This window comes from Lampris incognitus, chromosome 2, assembly GCF_029633865.1.
Source record: "Lampris incognitus isolate fLamInc1 chromosome 2, fLamInc1.hap2, whole genome shotgun sequence".
NCBI lineage: Eukaryota > Metazoa > Chordata > Actinopteri > Lampriformes > Lampridae > Lampris > Lampris incognitus.
Window position 1 is genome coordinate 32,744,023 of NC_079212.1, and position 20,802 is coordinate 32,764,824.

At 42.0% G+C, this 20,802-nt stretch overlaps 1 protein-coding gene across 1 annotated transcript in view; it reads left to right on the top strand.

The window, feature by feature from the left end:
* cacna1db (calcium channel, voltage-dependent, L type, alpha 1D subunit, b) overlaps positions 1-20,802 on the top strand; it is a 212,252-nt gene that overhangs the window by 88,123 nt on the left and 103,327 nt on the right. Inside the window, exons 8-9 of the mRNA XM_056275518.1 lie at positions 3,702-3,805; positions 12,575-12,744. Coding sequence (XP_056131493.1) covers positions 3,702-3,805; positions 12,575-12,744 — 274 coding nt within the window. The remainder of the gene's footprint in view (positions 1-3,701; positions 3,806-12,574; positions 12,745-20,802) is intronic.

Here is a 20,802-nt window from a genome sequence, read left to right on the forward strand (position 1 = left end):
TTACACTGTAAAGAAAAATCAAAACACAAGCCTACTAGGTAATTGTATCATGTGTCCACTTGACCACCGTCTATGAGTAAATTTATTGTCAGTCCATCTCAGATGATTTTGGTAATTTCAGTCAATTTCACCTGATTCTCAGTCGATATGGCGCCAAAAAAATGACAAGCCAAGGAACCAACTCTTAAAAAGAGAATTGATTTTCATCCTCCAATCAAAATCTTTGAGTCACATTATCCTGGACAAACAGTTATATTTGTTGAAAACGGCAGAATTATTAAAAGATATAAGATAGAGCTTCTTATTTTTTCTGTCTCCCACTGAACCAAGAAGCATTCTCCAAAACCCACAGATTCTAATTATTGAAGCCATTGAGCATTGAAGTCAGGTTCGAGTCAGAGCGAGTTTCAACCACAATCCACCCACACACTTTTATTGTTGGAGGCCCTCGTCTATGAATTCATGAGTCTTTATCTTTCACCCCCCCTTACTCACACACACACACACACACTGTCTCTCCATGTATGAGTTGCCATGGCAATCCAGTTCTAATATAGTCTTCAAAGTGGTAACACTGTACAAACATAAAGGAAGATTTAATCATAATAGGTCTGAGAAATTGAGAGGCACAGAGACATACTGTAGATAGATACATTATATCAGTCATAGGAACCAAGTGCGAGGAGTATGCAGGTTTTCCTTCCAACCAATCACAACACTAGGTGATTTTGCTGATTGCTGACTAACACACCATCCAAAAAAGACAGAACAATTGGTTAAACCACCTGGTATAGTGACAGGCTGGAGGGATACCTGCACACTCTTGGCACTCCATGGCCGAGGTTTGATCTATACTCAATCCAATTAAGGGTGGCAGAGCACTGTAGCCTATCCCAGCAGGCATTGGGCAGATGGTAGGGAGACACCCTGGACAGGTCACCAGTCCATCACAGGGATTACACACACAGTCACTCACACCAATGGACAATTTAAACACTCCATTTCAAATAAAGTGCCTGTCTTTGGACTGTGGGAGGAAACCACTGTAACCGGAGGAAACCCACACAACCTCGGAGACAACACGCACACTGCATACAGATGGACTGGAAGCAAACCCAGCTCCCTCTTGCAGTGAGCGACAGTGCTAACCACTAAGCTTCCATGCTGCCCTACATACACTACCGTTCAAAAGTTTGGGATCACCCAAACAATTTCGTGTTTTCCATGAAAAGTCACACTTATTCACCACCATATGTTGTGAAATGAATAGAAAATAGAGTCAAGACATTGACAAGGTTAGAAATAATGATTTGTATTTGAAATAAGATTTTTTTTACATCAAACTTTGCTTTCGTCAAAGAATCCTCCATTTGCAGCAATTACAGCATTGCAGACCTTTGGCATTCTAGCTGTTAATTTGTTGAGGTAATCTGGAGAAATTGCACCCCACGCTTCCAGAAGCAGCTCCCACAAGTTGGATTGGTTGGATGGGCACTTCTTTGAGCAGATTGAGTTTCTGGAGCATCACATTTGTGGGGTCAATTAAACGCTCAAAATGGCCAGAAAAAGAGAACTTTCATCTGAAACTCGACAGTCTATTCTTGTTCTTAGAAATGAAGGCTATTCCATGCGAGAAATTGCTAAGAAATTGAAGATTTCCTACACCGGTGTGTACTACTCCCTTCAGAGGACAGCACAAACAGGCTCTAACAGGTACTATTCAATGAAGATGCCAGTTGGGGACCTGTGAGGCGTCTGTTTCTCAAACTAGAGACTCTGATGTACTTATCTTCTTGCTCAGTTGTGCAACGCGGCCTCCCACTTCTTTTTCTACTCTGGTTAGAGCCTGTTTGTGCTGTCCTCTGAAGGGAGTAGTACACACCGGTGTAGGAAATCTTCAATTTCTTAGCAATTTCTCGCATGGAATAGCCTTCATTTCTAAGAACAAGAATAGACTGTCGAGTTTCAGATGAAAGTTCTCTTTTTCTGGCCATTTTGAGCGTTTAATTGACCCCACAAATGTGATGCTCCAGAAACTCAATCTGCTCAAAGAAGTGCCCATCCAACCAATCCAACTTGTGGGAGCTGCTTCTGGAAGCGTGGGGTGCAATTTCTCCAGATTACCTCAACAAATTAACAGCTAGAATGCCAAAGGTCTGCAATGCTGTAATTGCTGCAAATGGAGGATTCTTTGACGAAAGCAAAGTTTGATGTAAAAAAAATCTTATTTCAAATACAAATCATTATTTCTAACCTTGTCAATGTCTTGACTCTATTTTCTATTCATTTCACAACATATGGTGGTGAATAAGTGTGACTTTTCATGGAAAACACGAAATTGTTTGGGTGATCCCAAACTTTTGAACGGTAGTGTACATACTGTACATGCATAAGTAGATAATGTTTCGATAGATTAATGGTCTTTCATATGGTGCCCTCTAGTGGTAAAAGTTCAAGGCTGACACTCTGTCTTGTAGAGGGTAATGTTACCATGAGCTTTGAGCTGGCTTTTGTTGAATAAACTTTATCAGTCTTTGAATGTGAGGGCAGCACTACATCAGAGGTTGGAGAAAGGCGGGGTAGTTGTTTGTTCACATCCTGGAGCAAGGAGGGTTGATGTGGGTGGTGGTTGGGGTGGAATAAATGGGGGGTGGGGGGGAAATGGTCGCTCTACTTCAGCAACTAATGCAAAAAGGTTGAAGGGCCCTTGGGAAAGGTATTAGAATTCATCTTATCAAGCAGGAAAAGGTTGTGGAGAAGAGAAGCTATTTCTCCCCCTTGCCTTTCTCTCTTCTCTGTCATTTTCAGATTAAAATATGCCTTGGTCTGTTCACTTCACTGTGGTTGTCTTCAGTAGTGTTCAGAGTTTCATTCAGTTCAGTTGAATGGTCCTTCAATATTCCAGTCAACAAGGTTGATTATTATAACGTGGTAGTATAGTAGGCTCTGGAACAGCTTTTTCCACCAAGCAACCAGACCTTCAAACAACAAACATTAAAGACATTAAGCCTGTTGCCAGACTGACTGGTACTGACCTGTGGTCTTCAGGACTCGCTATTGCTGCTCCCGTTAGGGGTCGCCGCAGCGGCTCATCAGTACACACACGCGTAGCTTGGCATACACAAACACACACATATATGCAAACAACTACACACACATATGCACATTTATTAAGGCAGGGCATACATACACACAGCGCCTTACATACTCCGCATACTATTTCCTATTATTACTGCTTTTTATTTTATTTTATTGTTATTTTATTGCTATTGTTGCTGCAATGTTGAGGAGCCGAAACACAAGAATTTTACTCTCGTATATTTGTATAATGGGATGTAACAATACAGAATCTTGAATCTTGATCTTGAATCTTGAATAAAAAGGCAATATTCAGTTATATACAAGCAATGATATGTTGTTGTCATAAATAAACCAGTATATGTGCTTAAACATGAAAAAATAATAGATATATGTAATGAAAGAAAAAAGGAAAATGTAATAATGACTATGCATTGCCTTTTATGATTGTGAATTTATAAGCAAAATAATAAATCTATTTGCTTCCCTCTTTCCCTTTCCTCTTCCCTCATCTCCCTTCTTCCTCCCCTCCTCTTTTTACTCACTTCCCCTTCCTCTTCTTTTCTCTCTTGTCATCTGTCTCCTCCCCTCTCCTCTCAACCCTAAATTACTCTTCTGTATAGATGAATGATGCGATGGGCTTTGAGTTGCCATGGGTCTACTTTGTCAGTCTGGTTATCTTTGGATCCTTCTTCGTTCTCAACCTGGTTTTGGGAGTGTTGAGTGGGTATGTAGTATGTACTTGTGTGTGTGTGTGTGTGTGTGTGTGTGTGTGTGTGTGTGTGTGTGTGTGTGTGTGTGTGTGTGTGTGTGTGTGTGTGTGTGTGTGTGTGTGTGTGTGTGTGTTTGTGTGTGTGTGTATGTGTGTCTGTAAGCGTCAAAGTGTGCTTAAGTGTAACAAGTAAAACCAATCAGAAATCATGGGGGTGTCCAGGTGGCATAGCAGTCTATTCCTTTGGCTACCAACACGGGGATCGCCGGTTCGAATCCCAGTGTTACCTCCAGCTTGGTCGGGTGCCCCCTACATACACAATTGGCTGTGTGTACTGGTGGGAAGCCAGATGTGGGTGTGTGTTGGTTGCTACACTAGCGCCTCCTCTGGTCGGTTGGGGCGCCTGTTCGGGGGGGGACTGGGGGAAATAGCATGATCCTCCCACATGCTACATCCCCCTTGCGAAACTCTTCACTGTCAGGTGAAAAGAGAAGCAGCTGGTGACTCCACATGTATCGGAGGAGACGTGGTAGTCTGCAGCCCTCCCCGGATCGGCAGAGGGGTTGGAGCAGCAACCAGGACAGCTCGCAAGAGTGGGGTAATTTGCCAGATACAATTGGGGAGAAAAGGGGGGGGGGGTCAATCAGGAACATTTATTTTTCATTTCAATAAACTGTTGTTTCAAAATGAGATGACTGACATGAAACAAGAACATTTTGTGATGCTTTTATTTGTTCCACAATTTATTGTTTTTTTCTGAGTAAGCATTAGGTAATGATATGGTTTATGGATATTTTAACTGGGTTTTGATTGATTCCCCTCAAGTAGGAACCCTCCATCTTCATGATCAAAGTATTGAATGCATTATATAAGTTATCCAAAGGAATTGAATCAAGTGCAGCTGGACTTGGTATATATCCATGAAGACGTTTCGCCTCTCATCAAAGAGGCTTCCTCAGTTCGTGCCTTTCTCACTAGACCAAGCTAGTCTGACTGGCTGGTGATGCGACTCAGAATTTATCCTCTTTGGAGTCGTTGTCAGAGCTATAGATGTCCATGGCTCTTTGTGTCCCAATGTTTACCAACGCCCATCACTAACAGAGCCATAGATATGAGTGGTACACAAAAGAGCCACTCACATCTACGGCTCTGCCAGCGACGGGTACCGGCAAACATCGGGACGATGAGATGAGACTCAGAGTTTGTCCTCTTTGGAGTCGTTGTCGGAGCTGTGGATGTCCATGGCTCTTTGTGTCCCGATGTTTGCCGGCGCCCGTCGCTGGCAGAGCCGTAGATGTGAGTGGCTCTTTTGTGTACCACTCATATCTATGGCTCTGTTAGCGATGGGCGTTGGTAAACATCGGGACACAAAGCCATGGACATCTATAGCTCTGACAACGACTCCAAAGAGGATAAATTCTGAGTCGCATCACCGGCCAGTCAGACTATCTTGGTCTAGTCAGAAAGGCACGAACTGAGGAAGCCTCTTGGATGAGAGGCGAAACGTCTTCACAGATATATACCAAGTCCAGTTGCACTTGATTCAACTCCTTTGGATAACCATGACCTGGATGAATGAGAACATTCACAGACATGCATTATATAAGGATTTGGATTATGCAGACTGAATCAACCATTGTTTTCCTATGGAGGGAGCGGTGTCGCCCAACCTATTGGTGTTGCTACTTTGAGCACTGCGGACCACTTGGATTTTCCGCTTTGCAGTTTTACAACCTGCTGAAAAGGAGATTGCATTTTCCCTTCTCCTCACTGATGTCACCCTCAGATAGTTTTAGCCCCATACCTAAGGTAGCCTTAGAATTGGTTATTTCTTGTGAACGGCAAAATGTGATTTCCAGAAAGCAGATATGAAATACTTTTCGCAGGGGTTAAATTTACATTTGTACTGTGGTGGGGCCCTGATTGAGCAGGGTTGGCATGGATGTGCATGCTTGATGGCAACACTGATGGTGGGAGTTAGTGCTGCTTTATGAATAGCATAAGGACTTTTGGAATTGAGTATTCTTGACAAAACACGATTCTAAGCCACGATTCAATTCTCTATGTCATAATTCACACAGTTTTATTTTTGAGAGTGCTCACCTTATCCGACCAAGGTAAATTACAAGTTCTTTGAAAGAATGTATTCTCAGTGCTGCAAGTTTGACTCTTTTATTTCTGTTTTTTTATTTTGTTTGTTTTGCTGAGAGGACAAGAAGCACACCGAGCTTTTCATAAGATCGTAACAATTTTTACCACAACTGAATGTTACACAGCACATCCATCCATCCATTCCATTATCCAAACTGCTTATTCCACTCTCAGGGTTGCGGGGATGCTGGAGCCTATCCCAGCAGTCATTGGGTGGCAGGGGCGGAGACACCCTGGACAGGCCGCCAGTCCATCACAGGGCTGACACATTCACACCTATAGGGACAATTTAGTACAGCCGATTCACCTGACGTACATGTCTTTGGACTGTGGGAGGAAACCAAAGCACCCAGAGGAAACCCATGTAGACACAGAGAGAACGCGCAACCTCCACACAGAGGATGACCTAGGATGACCCCCAAGGTTGGAAAACCCCGGGGTTCGAACGCAGGACCTTCTTGCTGTGAGGCAACCGCGCTAACCACTGTGCCACCGTGCCACTATATAGCACATCACAAAACAGAAAAGATGGTGAATTAATTTTATAGGTATATGAATTGACAGAATTACTGTATGTAATCAAATAAAACAAACAAAAATTATTTGTAGAATTTAATTTTTTTCTGCAAACAATACAACATCACCATAGCAATCCATGCGGTCCGTTTTTTGTTGTTTTTTTTTTTACACCATTCTGTCATTCTGTCACACAGTTTGTGGGTTTTCCCATTCCATTTTGCCAACTGATGTTACCGTATCCCGGATTCCATGTGAATGCAGCATAAATCCTTCTACAGTGGCATTTTTGAGCTGAATAAGATCTAAGAAAAAGGTCTATGGTTCCAAGCCTTTAACTGATGTTCTGAAGTACACAATAATGCAAGATGTTTTACTGAGAGAGGTGCTTTCATTCACAATAACAGTGACCTTGGGTCGAGTAGATATAAAACTTGCCAGTAACACCTGCCTCATTCCTGTAGATATGAAATGTATGATTTCCATACATGAGACATTTGTGTGAAGTATTTGAACCTCATTTACACCATTTGACCTCTGTAGTACTATTAGTCCAGGTTGATCAGTATGGTCTATAATTTTTAGCGACGTAATATGCTGTTCTGAGGCTAGAAACTCTTCTTGTGTTTTGTGAAAGCCTGATTCCAAAGCTTTTACATCCTGTTTTTTTTTTTGGCTTTACCCACCCCCCCCTTTTTTTTTTCTCTCCCCAATGTACTTGACTAATTACCCCACTCTTCCGGGCCATCCCGGTCGCTGCTGCACCCCCTCTGCCGATCTGGGGAGGGCTGCAGACTACCATATGCCTCCTCCGATACATGTGGAGTCGCCAGTCGCTTCTTTTCACCTGACAGTGAGGAGTTTCACCAGAGGGACGTAGCATGTGGGAGGAGCACGCTATTCCCCCCAGTTATCCCTCCCCCCTGAACAGACACCCCGACCGACCAGAGGAGGTGCTAGTGCAGCAACCAGGACATATACCCACACCCGGCTTCCCACCCACAGACACAGCCAATTGTGTCTGTAGGGATGCCTGACCAAGCTGGAGGTAACACGGGGATTTGAACGGGGATTCGAACTGTGGCGGTCTATTCCATTGACCGCCACGCCACCCAGACACCCTTTCATCCTGGTTTTTGACTATTTCTTCTGCTAGTTTGTGGCTCTGTGAAATGCTGTGTTCTTGTATTTTCTTCTTCAGCAATTTCATTTACTTCCCCCTGCTGTTGCCATATGGGCCAACTCTACAATTCTGCCACTCACTAGAGAATGAACATCTTGGTTTTGTTGTCCTATGTGCCCCAAGTGACACGGAATCTTTACATGTCTTACTTCCAAGTTTTTTGTCATTAACTACAATAAATGGAAAGGTTTTTCTGAAATATTGAAATTGAGCAGCACTCCAACAGTCTGGTATCGGCCCAGTGAACTGCTCTGTGGTCCTGCTCTGTCCTTCTCCGTTCTGCCCTAACTGGCCTTGTACTGCTCTGCTCTGTAGCGCTGTACTCTGCTCTGCTCCACTCTGTGCTCCTGGATGATTCCCTTCTGCTGTGTGTGCTTCTCCACCTGCTTCTGCTAAACTGTGTGGCTCATTTCTGTGCTGTTCTGCTCAGTCCTGCTGCACTTTATTTCTCATTCTCTCAATGACTCACTACTGCTTGGTTGGATGACTCAATCCTTCAAAATATAAAATTCTATAAATTTTACTGCAACAATAGCTTATGGAGGAGTACCACAATGTTTCAAAAAGGGTGCTCAAGCAAAGGAATACATTGAACTGAAATGGAAGCACTACAGAGTTGGGGATGTGACAGCCATCAGATGGAACATGCTGAACTAAAAAGGCTTAACAATGGTAGAGTGAACACTGATCAAATTATCTTGGATTGCAGTCACCAAAACAAGAGAAGTTACACTGTTCCTTAAATACTTTTTATAGCCCATTGCTTGCTTTTGATATCTTACTTATCTCAACTCCATGATCCTGTACAATTTTGACCACAAAAAAAGAGAGGAAAAAAATAATTGTTTATATTGCCTGAGTGGGATGCCACCTATTGGCCTCCAGCCTAGCCTGATTAACTGGATGGTTCATATCACTTTACAGTCACAAAATTAATCTGAGCAAAATGACCCTGGCTGCATATAGTAGAAGCGTAGTTTAGCCATTCTGGTGATATTACTTCCGTATCTAGCTAGCTAAAATATGCTACTTAGCTGTCTGAGGATATGATGAGTTTGCCTTGATTTAAAAATAAATAACTTGATGATAATGAATGGACTTGAATGAATGGTTTGTAATTAATTAAGTTTTCTAAAATATCAATGTTGATACAGGAGATTTGTTTAGTGGGAATATCAGATGAACTGTGTTGTATACTCACTCCTGTCTGACGGCTCTGTCATGTGCATGCATGGAATGCGTGACACCATCCGAAAGTAATGACGCAACATCATTTTAAACTCTAAAAAAACATGAATCATTATTTGAAATGCCAGCATGTAATATATGCATTATTTTAACAATAAAGGTAGAGTAAAAATGTAGTAAAAATGTATCATGCAGCCCTCACGTAGAGACCTTTTTCTTCGACTATAATCATTCTATTCACTGCAGGAATTTTCATCATTTATTCTGATCGGTGTCTGTATCCCACCCCAGGCCTGTGTTAAAGAGATGTTAAAACACCTGGCTGATCAAATTACAAACATGGAGCGCAAATATCCAGACTCCGTACTCATTATCCTTGGGGATTTTAACAGAGCAAACCTCAGCCACGATCTGCCAAAATAAAGACAGCATGTTAAATGTCCCATCAGAGACAAAAACACTTTGGATCATTGCTACACAATATTAAAGAACGCCTATCGCTCTGTCTCCTGTGCAGCCCTGGGACTCTCTGATCACTGTCTGAATTAATCTTATCCCAGCCTACAGGGAGAAACTAAAATCTGCAAAGCCTGTGGTTAAAACTGTGAGGAAATCGACCAATGAGTCAAAACTGGAGCTCCAGGCCTACCTCAACTGCACTGACTGGAGTGTTTTTGAGGCTGCATCTACAGACATTAAGCCCTGGTTCACCGCTAAACTTAAGCAGCTTCTTCAGGCCAAAGAGGAAGTCTATAGCAGTGGAGATGGGATCCGGTATAACAAAGCCAGAAATATACTAACAAAGGAGATCAGAGAGGCAAAAATGTGCTACTCTGAAAAGTTGCAAAACAGGTTTTCTGCCAATGACCCATCATCAGTCTGGAGTGGTTTGAAAGACATTACCAACTACAGGAGACCATCCCCCCCACAAGGCAAGGAACCATCAACTGGCTGACGACCTAAATGGGTTTTACTGCAGGTTTGAAAAGCAAACTTTCATACCCCTCACCCTCTCCAGCCACAATACACAACCAACTGCACTCCCTGCCAGCCCTCTCCCCTCCCCACCAAACCCCCACCTGCACTCAGGAGCTGTGTTGAGAATATGCGCCACTCTTCCAGAGACAAGAGGACCAGGAAGGCACTGGGCCTGGATGGCATGTCACCCTCCTATCTGAAAGTCTGCTGACTAGGTGGCCCCAATTTTCACACTGATCTTCAACAGATCACTGGAGCTGTGTCAAGTCCCCTCTTGCTTCAAGAGCTCCACTATCATCCTGCTCCCCAAGAAACCCCGTATCACAAGATTAAATGACTGCAGGCTGATTGCCCTAACGTCTGTGTTCATGAAGTCCTTAGAGAGACTGGTGTTGGCTCACCTGAAGGAAATCACAGGTCCCCTGCTCAATCCCCTGCAGTTTGCCTACTGAGCAAACAGGTCAGTGGATGATGAAGTCATCATGGGATTGCACTACTTCTTCTAACACCTCGACTCCTCGGGGACATATGCAAGTGTCCTGTTTATGGACTTCAGCCCAGCGTTCAACACCATTGCCCTAGATATCCCCCGCTCCAAACTCCCCCGGCTCACTGTAGCAGCCCTCATCTGCCAGTGGAGTGGATTAAAAACTTCCTGACAGACAGGAGGCAGCTGGTGAGGCTGGGAAAAATCACATCCACCACTCAGACAATCAGCTCTGGCACCCCCCAGGGATGTGTGCTCTCCCCTCTACTCTTCTCCCTCCATTGTTAAGCACTCTGCCCCCAATTTGGGTGTCTTTCTTTACTCTGAGCTCTGTTTTAACACAAATTACCAAAGTAGTACAATCTTGCCTCCTCCAAATTGAAAACATCACAAAAGTTAAAAATTGTCTATCTCAAATGGACCTTGAAAAAGTCATCCATGCATTCATCTCATCATGTGTAGATTATTGTAACTCCCTGTATTCAGGGCTCAATCAAAAGTCTGTCTCCCGCCTCCAGCTTGTCCAAAACTCCGCTGCCAGATTGTTGGCAAATTCCAAGAGACATGACCACATCACTCCCATTCTTGCAATGCTTCACTGGCTACCTGTTAGGTGTAGGATTGATTTTAAACTTTTACTAATTGCGTTTAAAGCCCAACATGGCCTCACTCCTACATACTATATCACTGATTTACTCACATCCCATGGGCCTGGCCGCTGCCTGCGCTCCTCAGGGAGGTCTGTTCCCCCAGCCAGCCTTGTTACTAAAAGCAACCGGGCGTTTTCTGTAAGAGCCGCACAACTCTGGAACTACCTACCTGAGGAAATTAGGCTAGCAAACTCACTGCCTTTTTTAAAATCAAGTCTTAAAACTTACTTTTACAGGAATGCTTTTTTTTTAATAGTAAATCTGTTGTTGCCCAATTTTTATATATTTTTTTATATTGTTTATATCTTGTGATTTATAATTTTACATGTTTAATTCTTTATATTTTTCTTTCATCACCTTATTTTAATTGTTTTCTTACCATAATCCTCGTTTTATCAGCTCTAATTCTCTAGGTTTAAATTATGCTGTTCTGATTTTATCCCGACCCTATTTTACCTTGTTCTGTGGAGCGGATCTGGCATTATGTTTTATATATTTATTGTATTTTGTTGTTTTATCTTGACTATGTACATTATTTTATCCCGTTGTGTAAGGCACCTTGCAACGTTGTTTAGAAAGCTGTGATATAAATAAAGTTTATTATTATTATTATTTATTATCACAAAATGATGCTTTTGAGAATAAAAATCGTTTGTGTCTTTAAAGAGGTACTAAACACTTAAACGTGTTTTTTGAGCTGCAAACTAAATGATATGAGTGTATGGTGATGAAACACATCAATGCTGGTGTTAATATTGACATTTCTTTCCAAAGTTATAAAAATGGGCATTTCGTGGGTTGAAAATGGCTCAACACAACATCTACTGTTTTATATCAACCCTGAACCTTGCAAGTCCAATGCTGACGTAGAGTTGACCAGCTGAAACTTATCTACATAATGAAATTTAAAAAAAAAAAAAGAAGAATATTAACGCCCTCTAATCAGAGGTGGGTGACTCACTTCCATCTGCCTCCGCCCTTGAGTGTGAGTCTATGAAACCGCACTTATTTTCAAATATATTCTGAATGAGACTCAAAGTTCACAGGAGTTTACTTGCTAACCGTGTGCATTTATTAAATTTTCTACCAACCTTTGGAATTTGTCTCAATTTACAGTTAGTTATAGTTATGTTATTTCATCATTTTCAATTTTGGTGCAATGTTTTGGACTTGTGCGTTTGACGGCTGTAGAAGCACTACCGGATAACTGGGTTGGGTGGGCTGGGCTCGCACCGCGGACATTAGCGTCGTGGCAGTCAGAGCGTGCTCACCGAGCGGTGTCAGATGCCGTGCCAGAATGCGAGCCGATGGAAGGGACTTGGTACAGTGGTTTGCAGCTCGCCCCGTGCCATTCCCATGGAACTCCCCAGCTACTCCTGCCCATGCTACTTCCTCACCCCCCCCCCCCCCCCCGTCAGCCCCTTGCACACATTTTAGCATTTTTCAAAATGATGCAGCATGTGGAGTTAGGCTCAGACCTCGTGGGGAAGTTTCACTTAAATTAATATTGACTGAAAATGTAACACTGGATTGTTGTTTATTTACTTATCTATTTAGTTAATTGCTTATTTTCCCCCCAAAAGAAACTCTTCCCCAGATTTGATCCTGACATTGTGTTCTGTACTTTCCAGAGAGTTTTCTAAGGAGCGAGAGAAGGCCAAGGCCCGGGGAGACTTCCAGAAGCTCCGTGAGAAGCAGCAGCTGGAGGAGGACCTAAAGGGCTACCTGGACTGGATCACCCAGGCTGAGGACATCGACCCAGAGAACGAGGAGGAGGGGGATGAAGAAGGCAAACGCAACCGTGAGTTACTGCATCCTAACCTCCTTATTTGCCACTCAGTTAACGACACATGCCACTTTTCCCTGTAAATAGTGAAGGGAGTGAGATCAGCAGAGAGAATTTGAAATGTCTGCATCCATTTTGCGTTGTCTTTCTTTCTTTTTCTTTTTTTTCAACTGTCTCTGCTAAAATGAATTCCTTGTGCCCAGCTGTGTAGAACTGTTCAGAAACAAATGAAATCTGGAATAAGTAGTGGAAACGCACCTTTATATGACCTGTTAAATCCTGGTGTTATGAAACCTGTGAAGGCTTTTGATTCCAAAAGGAGACGTGATTCGTAAAATGTAGGACATTTGCTTTTTAGATGACGTGTTGGCACAAAGCAAAGGCAAATAATAGCCCTTCGACCTTGTAAAAGTTATCGATAATCTCATGATAAGGTTAAAAAGTTGAAGGTAATGTTGAAGTAATGAAATTTATTTGTCAAAATACTGAAATAATACACATACTGTCTTCATATGTATATCTTGGACTGCAAACCTCACATCCAGGGACAGTGCTGGAGACTGTTATAGATTATACATATAACTACATATTTTCATATACTCAGTAAACTGCAGCTATATACATGCAAGAAGCATAGCAGATGGATGATTTAAATACACAACCTGTTGTTAAAAACATTCTGGTAGCAGTTGAGTTTCATTCCAAAAGGAGCTGTCCATTATTTGAAAGAAATGATATCGGTCTATGCAAAATTATTTCTCAAATAAAAGTGAAGTACACATTGTAGAAGTTAAACAAGAAGTTATTAGTTGTAAAATAATGTCAATGCAGGACCTTCACTAACAGAACAGGTACAGTTTCAATTATAGAGCTGTTTGTCTTTTTGACGGACAAAGAGTAAAGAAGAAAATGTTTCCAAAAATGTTATTGTGGTGTTTGAACTGAGACTCTCAAAGATCGCAAAATATATATTTCCCCTTAAAACATTAGCAAACTGGTATCAGGGATTATTTTTTACTGTTGTTTTGCTACTGTCATAATGTTAGCAAGTAGGTGCATCGCATCGGTTGTTGATACCACCATACATGGACTGTATGCAAAGAGTCAAACTGTTAGGACAGGTTATAAAGACACTATTACTCTTTAATCATGGCCTTGCACACACACACACACGCACACACACAAACACACACACACACACACACACACACACACACACACACACACACACACACACACACACACACACACACACACAATAATGTTTTCAACATTGTCTGTGTATTTGTGCAAACACAACTCTGCTGCCTTGCATTTGCTTGTGTGTGTGTGTGTGTGTGTTTGTGTGTGTGTGTGAGAGAGAGAGTGTAGAGAAAGAAGAGAGTAAAATTTAGAGATGGATGAAGGAATAACTTACTAAAAGCGTTGCTGGTAGCGTTTGTGAGGATCCAACAGTAACGTTTTCTATTACTCTCTGGTGTACCACTTCAGAAGTCAAGTCAATTTTATTTGTATAGCCTAATATCACAAATTACATATTTGCCTCAGGGAGAGCAACAGAGGAGGGATCTCTCTCCCAAGACGGACAGCGTGCAATGGATGTTGTGTTTACACAATTTACAGAATACAACACTGAAAGAGGATAACAGAATTATGATGGAATTATAAAATGTATGAAGAATATGATGTCAGAACTCCCTTCTCAGTCAAAGGGATTTCTAACTTTTCCCATTTTCTGTCAAATGTTGTTCCTTGTGAAAGAGCTATGCATTAGGCTGGCTCCTCCATGTCAGTTTAATATGATTGGTCACCCCCTTGTCCCTTAGCACCTGATAGTACTGAAAAACAGAAAGACAAGAAAATTATGCATAGAATAGTGCTTTAAAAGTATCATGTTTGCTGTTTTATTGCTTCAGTCCATGTGAATTTGTAATAGTATATATATATATATTTTCTGGTCTGTTGGTACATGTAGTTAAAGTGATAACAGGTAACTTTTTGGATTTCGCCAATGTTTTCTGTGTCAGTTGTCAAAAAGACAAACGGGGGCCCTTTTTTTTCTTCATAATGAAGCAACAAAATAAGTGCATTTACAAGCCATAGCTGAAAAAGAAGAAGAAGATGAGCTATATTAACAGAAGAGTTAACGAAAAATTGCTATATCAGAGAAAGGTGAATCAGTTCATCTGGACACAACATTTATTGAGAGAGAACCATTTCATCACTCATCTAATGTCCCTTTTCCACTGCATGGTACTGGCTCAACTCGACTACTCTGTTTGACTCTACTCGCTTTACTTTTTGGGATTTTGTTTTCCACTGCAGACGGTATCCCCTCACGGCGAAGCCCCCCTGGTCATTTGTGGCATTTAGACTAGTTTTTCCTCCTTTGTCTACAGGCACCCCACACAAGTATCTTATTTTCAAAAAAATCAACAAGACCAACTCTAAATGTGTGCTTCACATGAACAATATCAGTGTAACGAAAAGATTCGCTGACAGCAAATACTTTGTTACATAGATACAAGTTTCATAAGACTCACTTTGGTGTTTCCTGGTTATAAACAGCTTTTCAATTTCTCTCTGACCAATTAGTGGTCAGATTTTATTTATATTTGAATAAATATAAATACATTTAATTTATAGTTTTGTTTATTTATATTTACATTTAAATATTTTCATTTATTTGTTTGTTTTATAAGATTTATTTTTAAATTTAGATAAATATACATTTATATTTTATTTTATTTATTTATTTATAGTGGTATTTTCATGTCACCTTTTAGTATTGGCTCAGCTCACTTGGAACCTCGATTGAGGTGGTACCAAAAAAAGTACCTGGTACCAGGTACTATTCCTAACTTTTGCCCAATGGAAAACCAAAAAAAAAACAAGTAGAGTCGAGTTGATTCCAGCCGCTACCATGCATTGGAAAAGGGACATTAGATGAATGATGAAATGTTTCTCCCATTAAATGTTGTGTCCAGATGAACTGATTCACCTTTCTGTGCTTTCTTTACCTGGATTATTGAGCATGCATAAAGACAAAAATGGCCAAACATACATGTGCAGTGCAAAGCAATCCCTACATTATATACGGAGGTGCCCAGCAGCAAAATGCATAGCGAAAACAAGGCTACTAGGGAACTGATCTGAATGGTGATTGTGTCATTCTCTCATAGCCTATGAGACCAAAATTAGCATTAAGCTTTAAGTTGCTGAATAAAGTGCCAAAGATGTAAAAATATGACTCTTTGGAAGTTTTTTTTTTTTTTTTTTTTTAATAGCTAGTAATCATTTTTCACCTGCTTCAAGATGATGTCCAACATGGCAGGATTATGGAGGTCCATAGAGGAGTTCGTACTGGTCATTTTCACTGTTACCACTTGTCTTACCATCTCTAAGAATGTGAAAAACACAAGTATTTAGTTACACATCTAACGTTATTACTAGTCAGACAGTAACTGTAAATCTTTGTAATTAAAGAATGACTTAACGTAAGGGCATGGTCACACATTCGTGAAATTGACATTGGTGAATATTTGCCTCCTGTTCACTTCATTCTATGCGAGCAAAGTGGTGAATAAAACATCCGCTTCTGGTGGTGAAGGAAATTTGCATCTTCACTTCGTGTGGAGTTCAACTTTGGTGAACTTCGACAGACAAATCTGCACATTTGCTTTGCCACCAGAAGCAAATGTTTTATTTGCTCCTTCACTCACATAGAATGGAAGTGAATGGGAGGCGACTATTCGCCAATATTAATTTCACACATATGACCATGCCCTGAAGCAGGTGAAAATTGCCAGGTAATTTATAGCATAGGAAAACAAGAAGGACACTCAATTCTTTTAAGTACAGGGAGTTTCTTTCTTTCTTTTTGGATTTTCCCCCTTTTTCTCCTCAACTGTACTTGGCCAGTTACGGCTCTTCCCCTCCTCTGCAGATCCGGGGAGGGCTGCAGACTACCACATGCTTCCTCCGATAAATGTGGAGTCGCCAGCCGCTTCTTTTCACCTGACAGTGAGGAGTTTCACCAGGGGGACGTAGCGTGTGGGAGGATCACGCTTTTCCCCCCAATTCCCCCTCCCTCCTGAACAGGCGCCCCGACTGACCAGAGGAGGCGCTAGTGCAGCGACCAGGACACATACCCACATCTGACTTGGCCAATTGTGTCTATAGGGACGCCCGACCAAGGTTGAGGTGGAGTTTCCCATATTTAGACTGACAGTCTCTTGGCTCCCTACATATCAGCAGTGGTGGGAGCTCTCGAACAGTGCCAGATTCAATACAGCATGGTGGTGCGATGACAGTTGTGGAAACTAGAAATATGGTTAAAGTGAAAGCTCTCTTCTCATTCCTTCTCTTTGTCTTAACTGGAGCCATGCACATGGGAGCCAGATGAATTGTGGGGTAGCCACATACCTACTGTGCTGTGGCAGATGAAACCTCTTTTTTGGTCACAATCAAAGGGTACCCATTTGCTCGAAGAGCTGAAATCTGCTGCCTCACAGGACTCTTTGTTATCAGGTTGGTTTAGCGCTGTCTTCCAGTTCCTGAATGAGGAGTTACTCCCATCAGACCACTTCCAAATGCCTCTAAACAGGCTGATCCAGACAATATTGTTTATCAGCTTCTTTAAACGCTGGTTTGCTTTCACATTCTTCACACTGGCCAGGCCTGTGTGTTTCTCCCTGCAGTAGCTCTGAGCCTGTCTCCATGTCATGGCCTTCTTGATCGGAATGAATTCCTCAGAGGGCTCTAAAAATAAATGGTGATGCATAATTGACCAGATGATTGACACAGTGACCAACAAATCAGCAGTTAGCTCTGTCCCCTATAACTTCAGATCCCCTGCTACAGCTTTGATAACTTTTGTTTTGAGCTTTTGGTACAAGACCTTCATCTGACGATGACATGCATGTTAGGGTTAATATTCCTGTCTGTGCCCCTGACCAAGGTATGGCAAGACAAATTGGAGTTGGTCCCCGGGCGCTGCACGGCAGCTGCCCACTGCTCCTAGCTACACAACTAGGAGCAGGCTAACCATGTGCCATGGAGAGCCATGTGTATGTGGGTTTTCATTCCAACCCGACTCCACACCAGGTGATTTCACTGGTACATTCTTCCGCTTTGGTTGAAGGTTGCTAATCAGTGAAATCATCTGGTGTGGAGTCCAGCTGGAATGAAAACCTGCATACACATGGCTTTCCGTGGTACATGGTTAGCCACCCCTGGTCTAATGGTATAAGTGGCTTTACTTTTTGACTCATCAAGCCCTAATTCTTTCCTAAATGTCCAAAATGAAATAAAAAAAAGATAGACAAGTAGAGAAATCGGACTGGTTACTGATGAAAAGCCCAGGTTGTCCATTAAGTCATTCGGTGTTTCCATATCCTCCATGGTGTCCATGGTGGCTAGGTCTGTGTACTTATCTCTGCAGTAGTTTTGGGCTTCAGTCCAGTTCTTGCGGTCATCAACAAAGTGATTCTGATGGCAAACACTTACGGAGAACGTACACAGGCCTGTAATTACAGACAAAGTAAACTGGTTGAATCTTGGCACATCAAACACAAAATAAAAGTATTTGAATACAGTCCCAAATTTTTTGCACATGTGAATGTGTTGAGGAGGGGCATAGCTAGTTCCTGGTTAAACCAATGGGGATGCCTTTTGAGTGTAAAGAATTAGGTTGTTTTTTTTCCCCCTTTTCTCCCCAATTATATCCCGTCAATTACCCCATTCTTCTGAGTCATCCCGATCTCTGCTCCACCCTCTGCTGATCCGGGGAAGGCTGCAGACTACCATATGCTTCCTCCGATACATGTGGAGTCACCATCCGCTTCTTTTCACCTGACAGTGAGGAGTTTTACCAGGAGGACGTAGCGCGTGGGGGGATCACACTATTCCCCCTCCCCCCTGAACAAGCGCCCCGACTGACCAGAGGAGGCGCTAGTGCAGCGACCAGGACACATACCCACATCTGGCTTCCTGCCCGCAGACACAGCCAATTGTGTTTGTAGGGATGCTTGACCAAGCCAGAGGTAACACGGGCATACGAACCAGTGATCCCATGTTGGTAACCAATGGAACAGACCACCACGCCAGCCGGATGCCCCGGGAGGGTGGTTTTTATAAGAGATTGACTAACGGTGCCAAGGTTAGATCAGTGTCTTCTAGTGTGCTGCTTTATAGTAGGGTGCTTTGTTCACACATGCTTTTAAGATAGGTGATATTTGTATGACTTTTGAGCCAGACTTTCCAGAACAGTAGAATTCAACAGGCAGTACAGGAGAAGATGATGCAGGATACTTGACTATACTGTAGGTACAAGCTTTTATAATGTGATGTGCTGGTTTGATAAACCTTACAGAAGTGCAGGAATCCAATCAAAGGTTAAGCAAAGCTAATGTTTTGTGAAGGTTTTGAAATTAGTTTTTTAGGTTAGATATTCATAAAAGCTTCCACCCAAATATATTGGGGCTATATTTCTTGAGCAATTGATATAAGTAATCAGAATCAGATCAGAATCAGAATCAGAAAGACTTTTATTGCTATGTGCATTTCTCTCGTTTCTTTTTACTGGGAATTTTACTTGACGTTGTTGGTGCGATTAAGAATACAAGCAAAGTACAGTCATAAATAAAATGAAATTAATGTGTGTGTGTATGTATATGTATACATATATATAACTTTGTTTAAAGAAACACTCAATGCGATGCAGTTGCCCACTGGGGACTAGGGTTGGCGCCTCGGTCTCATCAGATCCGACTATGGCCAGACTCGACGAAACAGCAATAATTAGCAACGCTCTCTTCGGGAGGGGGGCGGAGTTGGCTTGTGTTCGTCACATGAATGCGTCTCTGTGTGTGTCGGAAAAAACAGTGGTTCGGCCTGAATTCGCCTTGTCAGGAAAGTGGTGAGGGGTCTCCTTTGAGACTGCCGGCTGGAGAGATGTAGTTGGCGAACGCATGCAGTACAAGGGTGGCTGTTTGAATTAAAATAGGGATCGATTGGCTGCTAAATTGGGAGAAAAAGGGAAAAATCAGAAATAAATTTATAGAAAAAAAGAAACACTCAATGATAGGGAAAGTGCTCAACAAATAAAGGAGCAAAATAATCAATTGAGTCAAGTAAATTCTTTATGAGACAGTACAAGCCTGTTTCATGCCATAAGCAATCATCAGCTGTCAATAAAGCTAATAGCTTTATTGACAGCTGATGATTACTTATGACCAGAAAGAAACAGCACTGGCTCCATCATCTGGCAGTGGTTTGGGTATTACAAGGAAGATGTTGAACAAACAACGGTTACCTGCAAAACATGAAGCAAATCTATTGCTGCAAAAGGTAGCAGTACCATGAATCTGTTTCACCATTTGAGATGCCACCCACTACAAAACGTAGAATGCCTGAAACTCCACATGTCCACATCAACAGCCACACCAAATAAAATGCCAAAGCAAACAGAACCAGGCCAGAAGCAAATGACTTGCTAGGCAATACATACTTTTTGCCTAGTCGCAAATTCTTTGATGAGAAAGCTCTACCAGAGTTGTACATTTCAGTGAGAGAAAGGTTGGCCCACTAGCTAACTAATGTGATCCACTTCTTCACAACTACCGACTTGTGGTCCAGCAGAATGTGTGAGCCAAATCTGAGTTTCATTGTACACTACATCGCCAATTGGGAGTTGAAGAGTTCGTGCCTTCAAATTAGTTTTTTCCTGGAGGACCATACAAGCGAGATAAGCACACAAGGCTTGCAAGATGCGCTCATGTCATGGAACTTAACGGACGCTCACCAAATGTGCATCACCACTGATAATGGGGCTAACGTAATCAAAGCTGTGAGCCTCAACAAGTGGACAAGTCTGCAGTGTTTTGGCCATCGGCTGCACCTTGCAATTGGTGAGTATTTGTCTGCCCTAGTGGGATCAGCAATGTTATAACAGCTGACTGATAAACATAACAAAAAGAGAGCACATAATTGTTTTATGCAATTAAAAAGTGTGTGTGTGTATGTGGTTATGTATTTATCAAAAAGATATGAAGCATAACTGTCATATTGCCA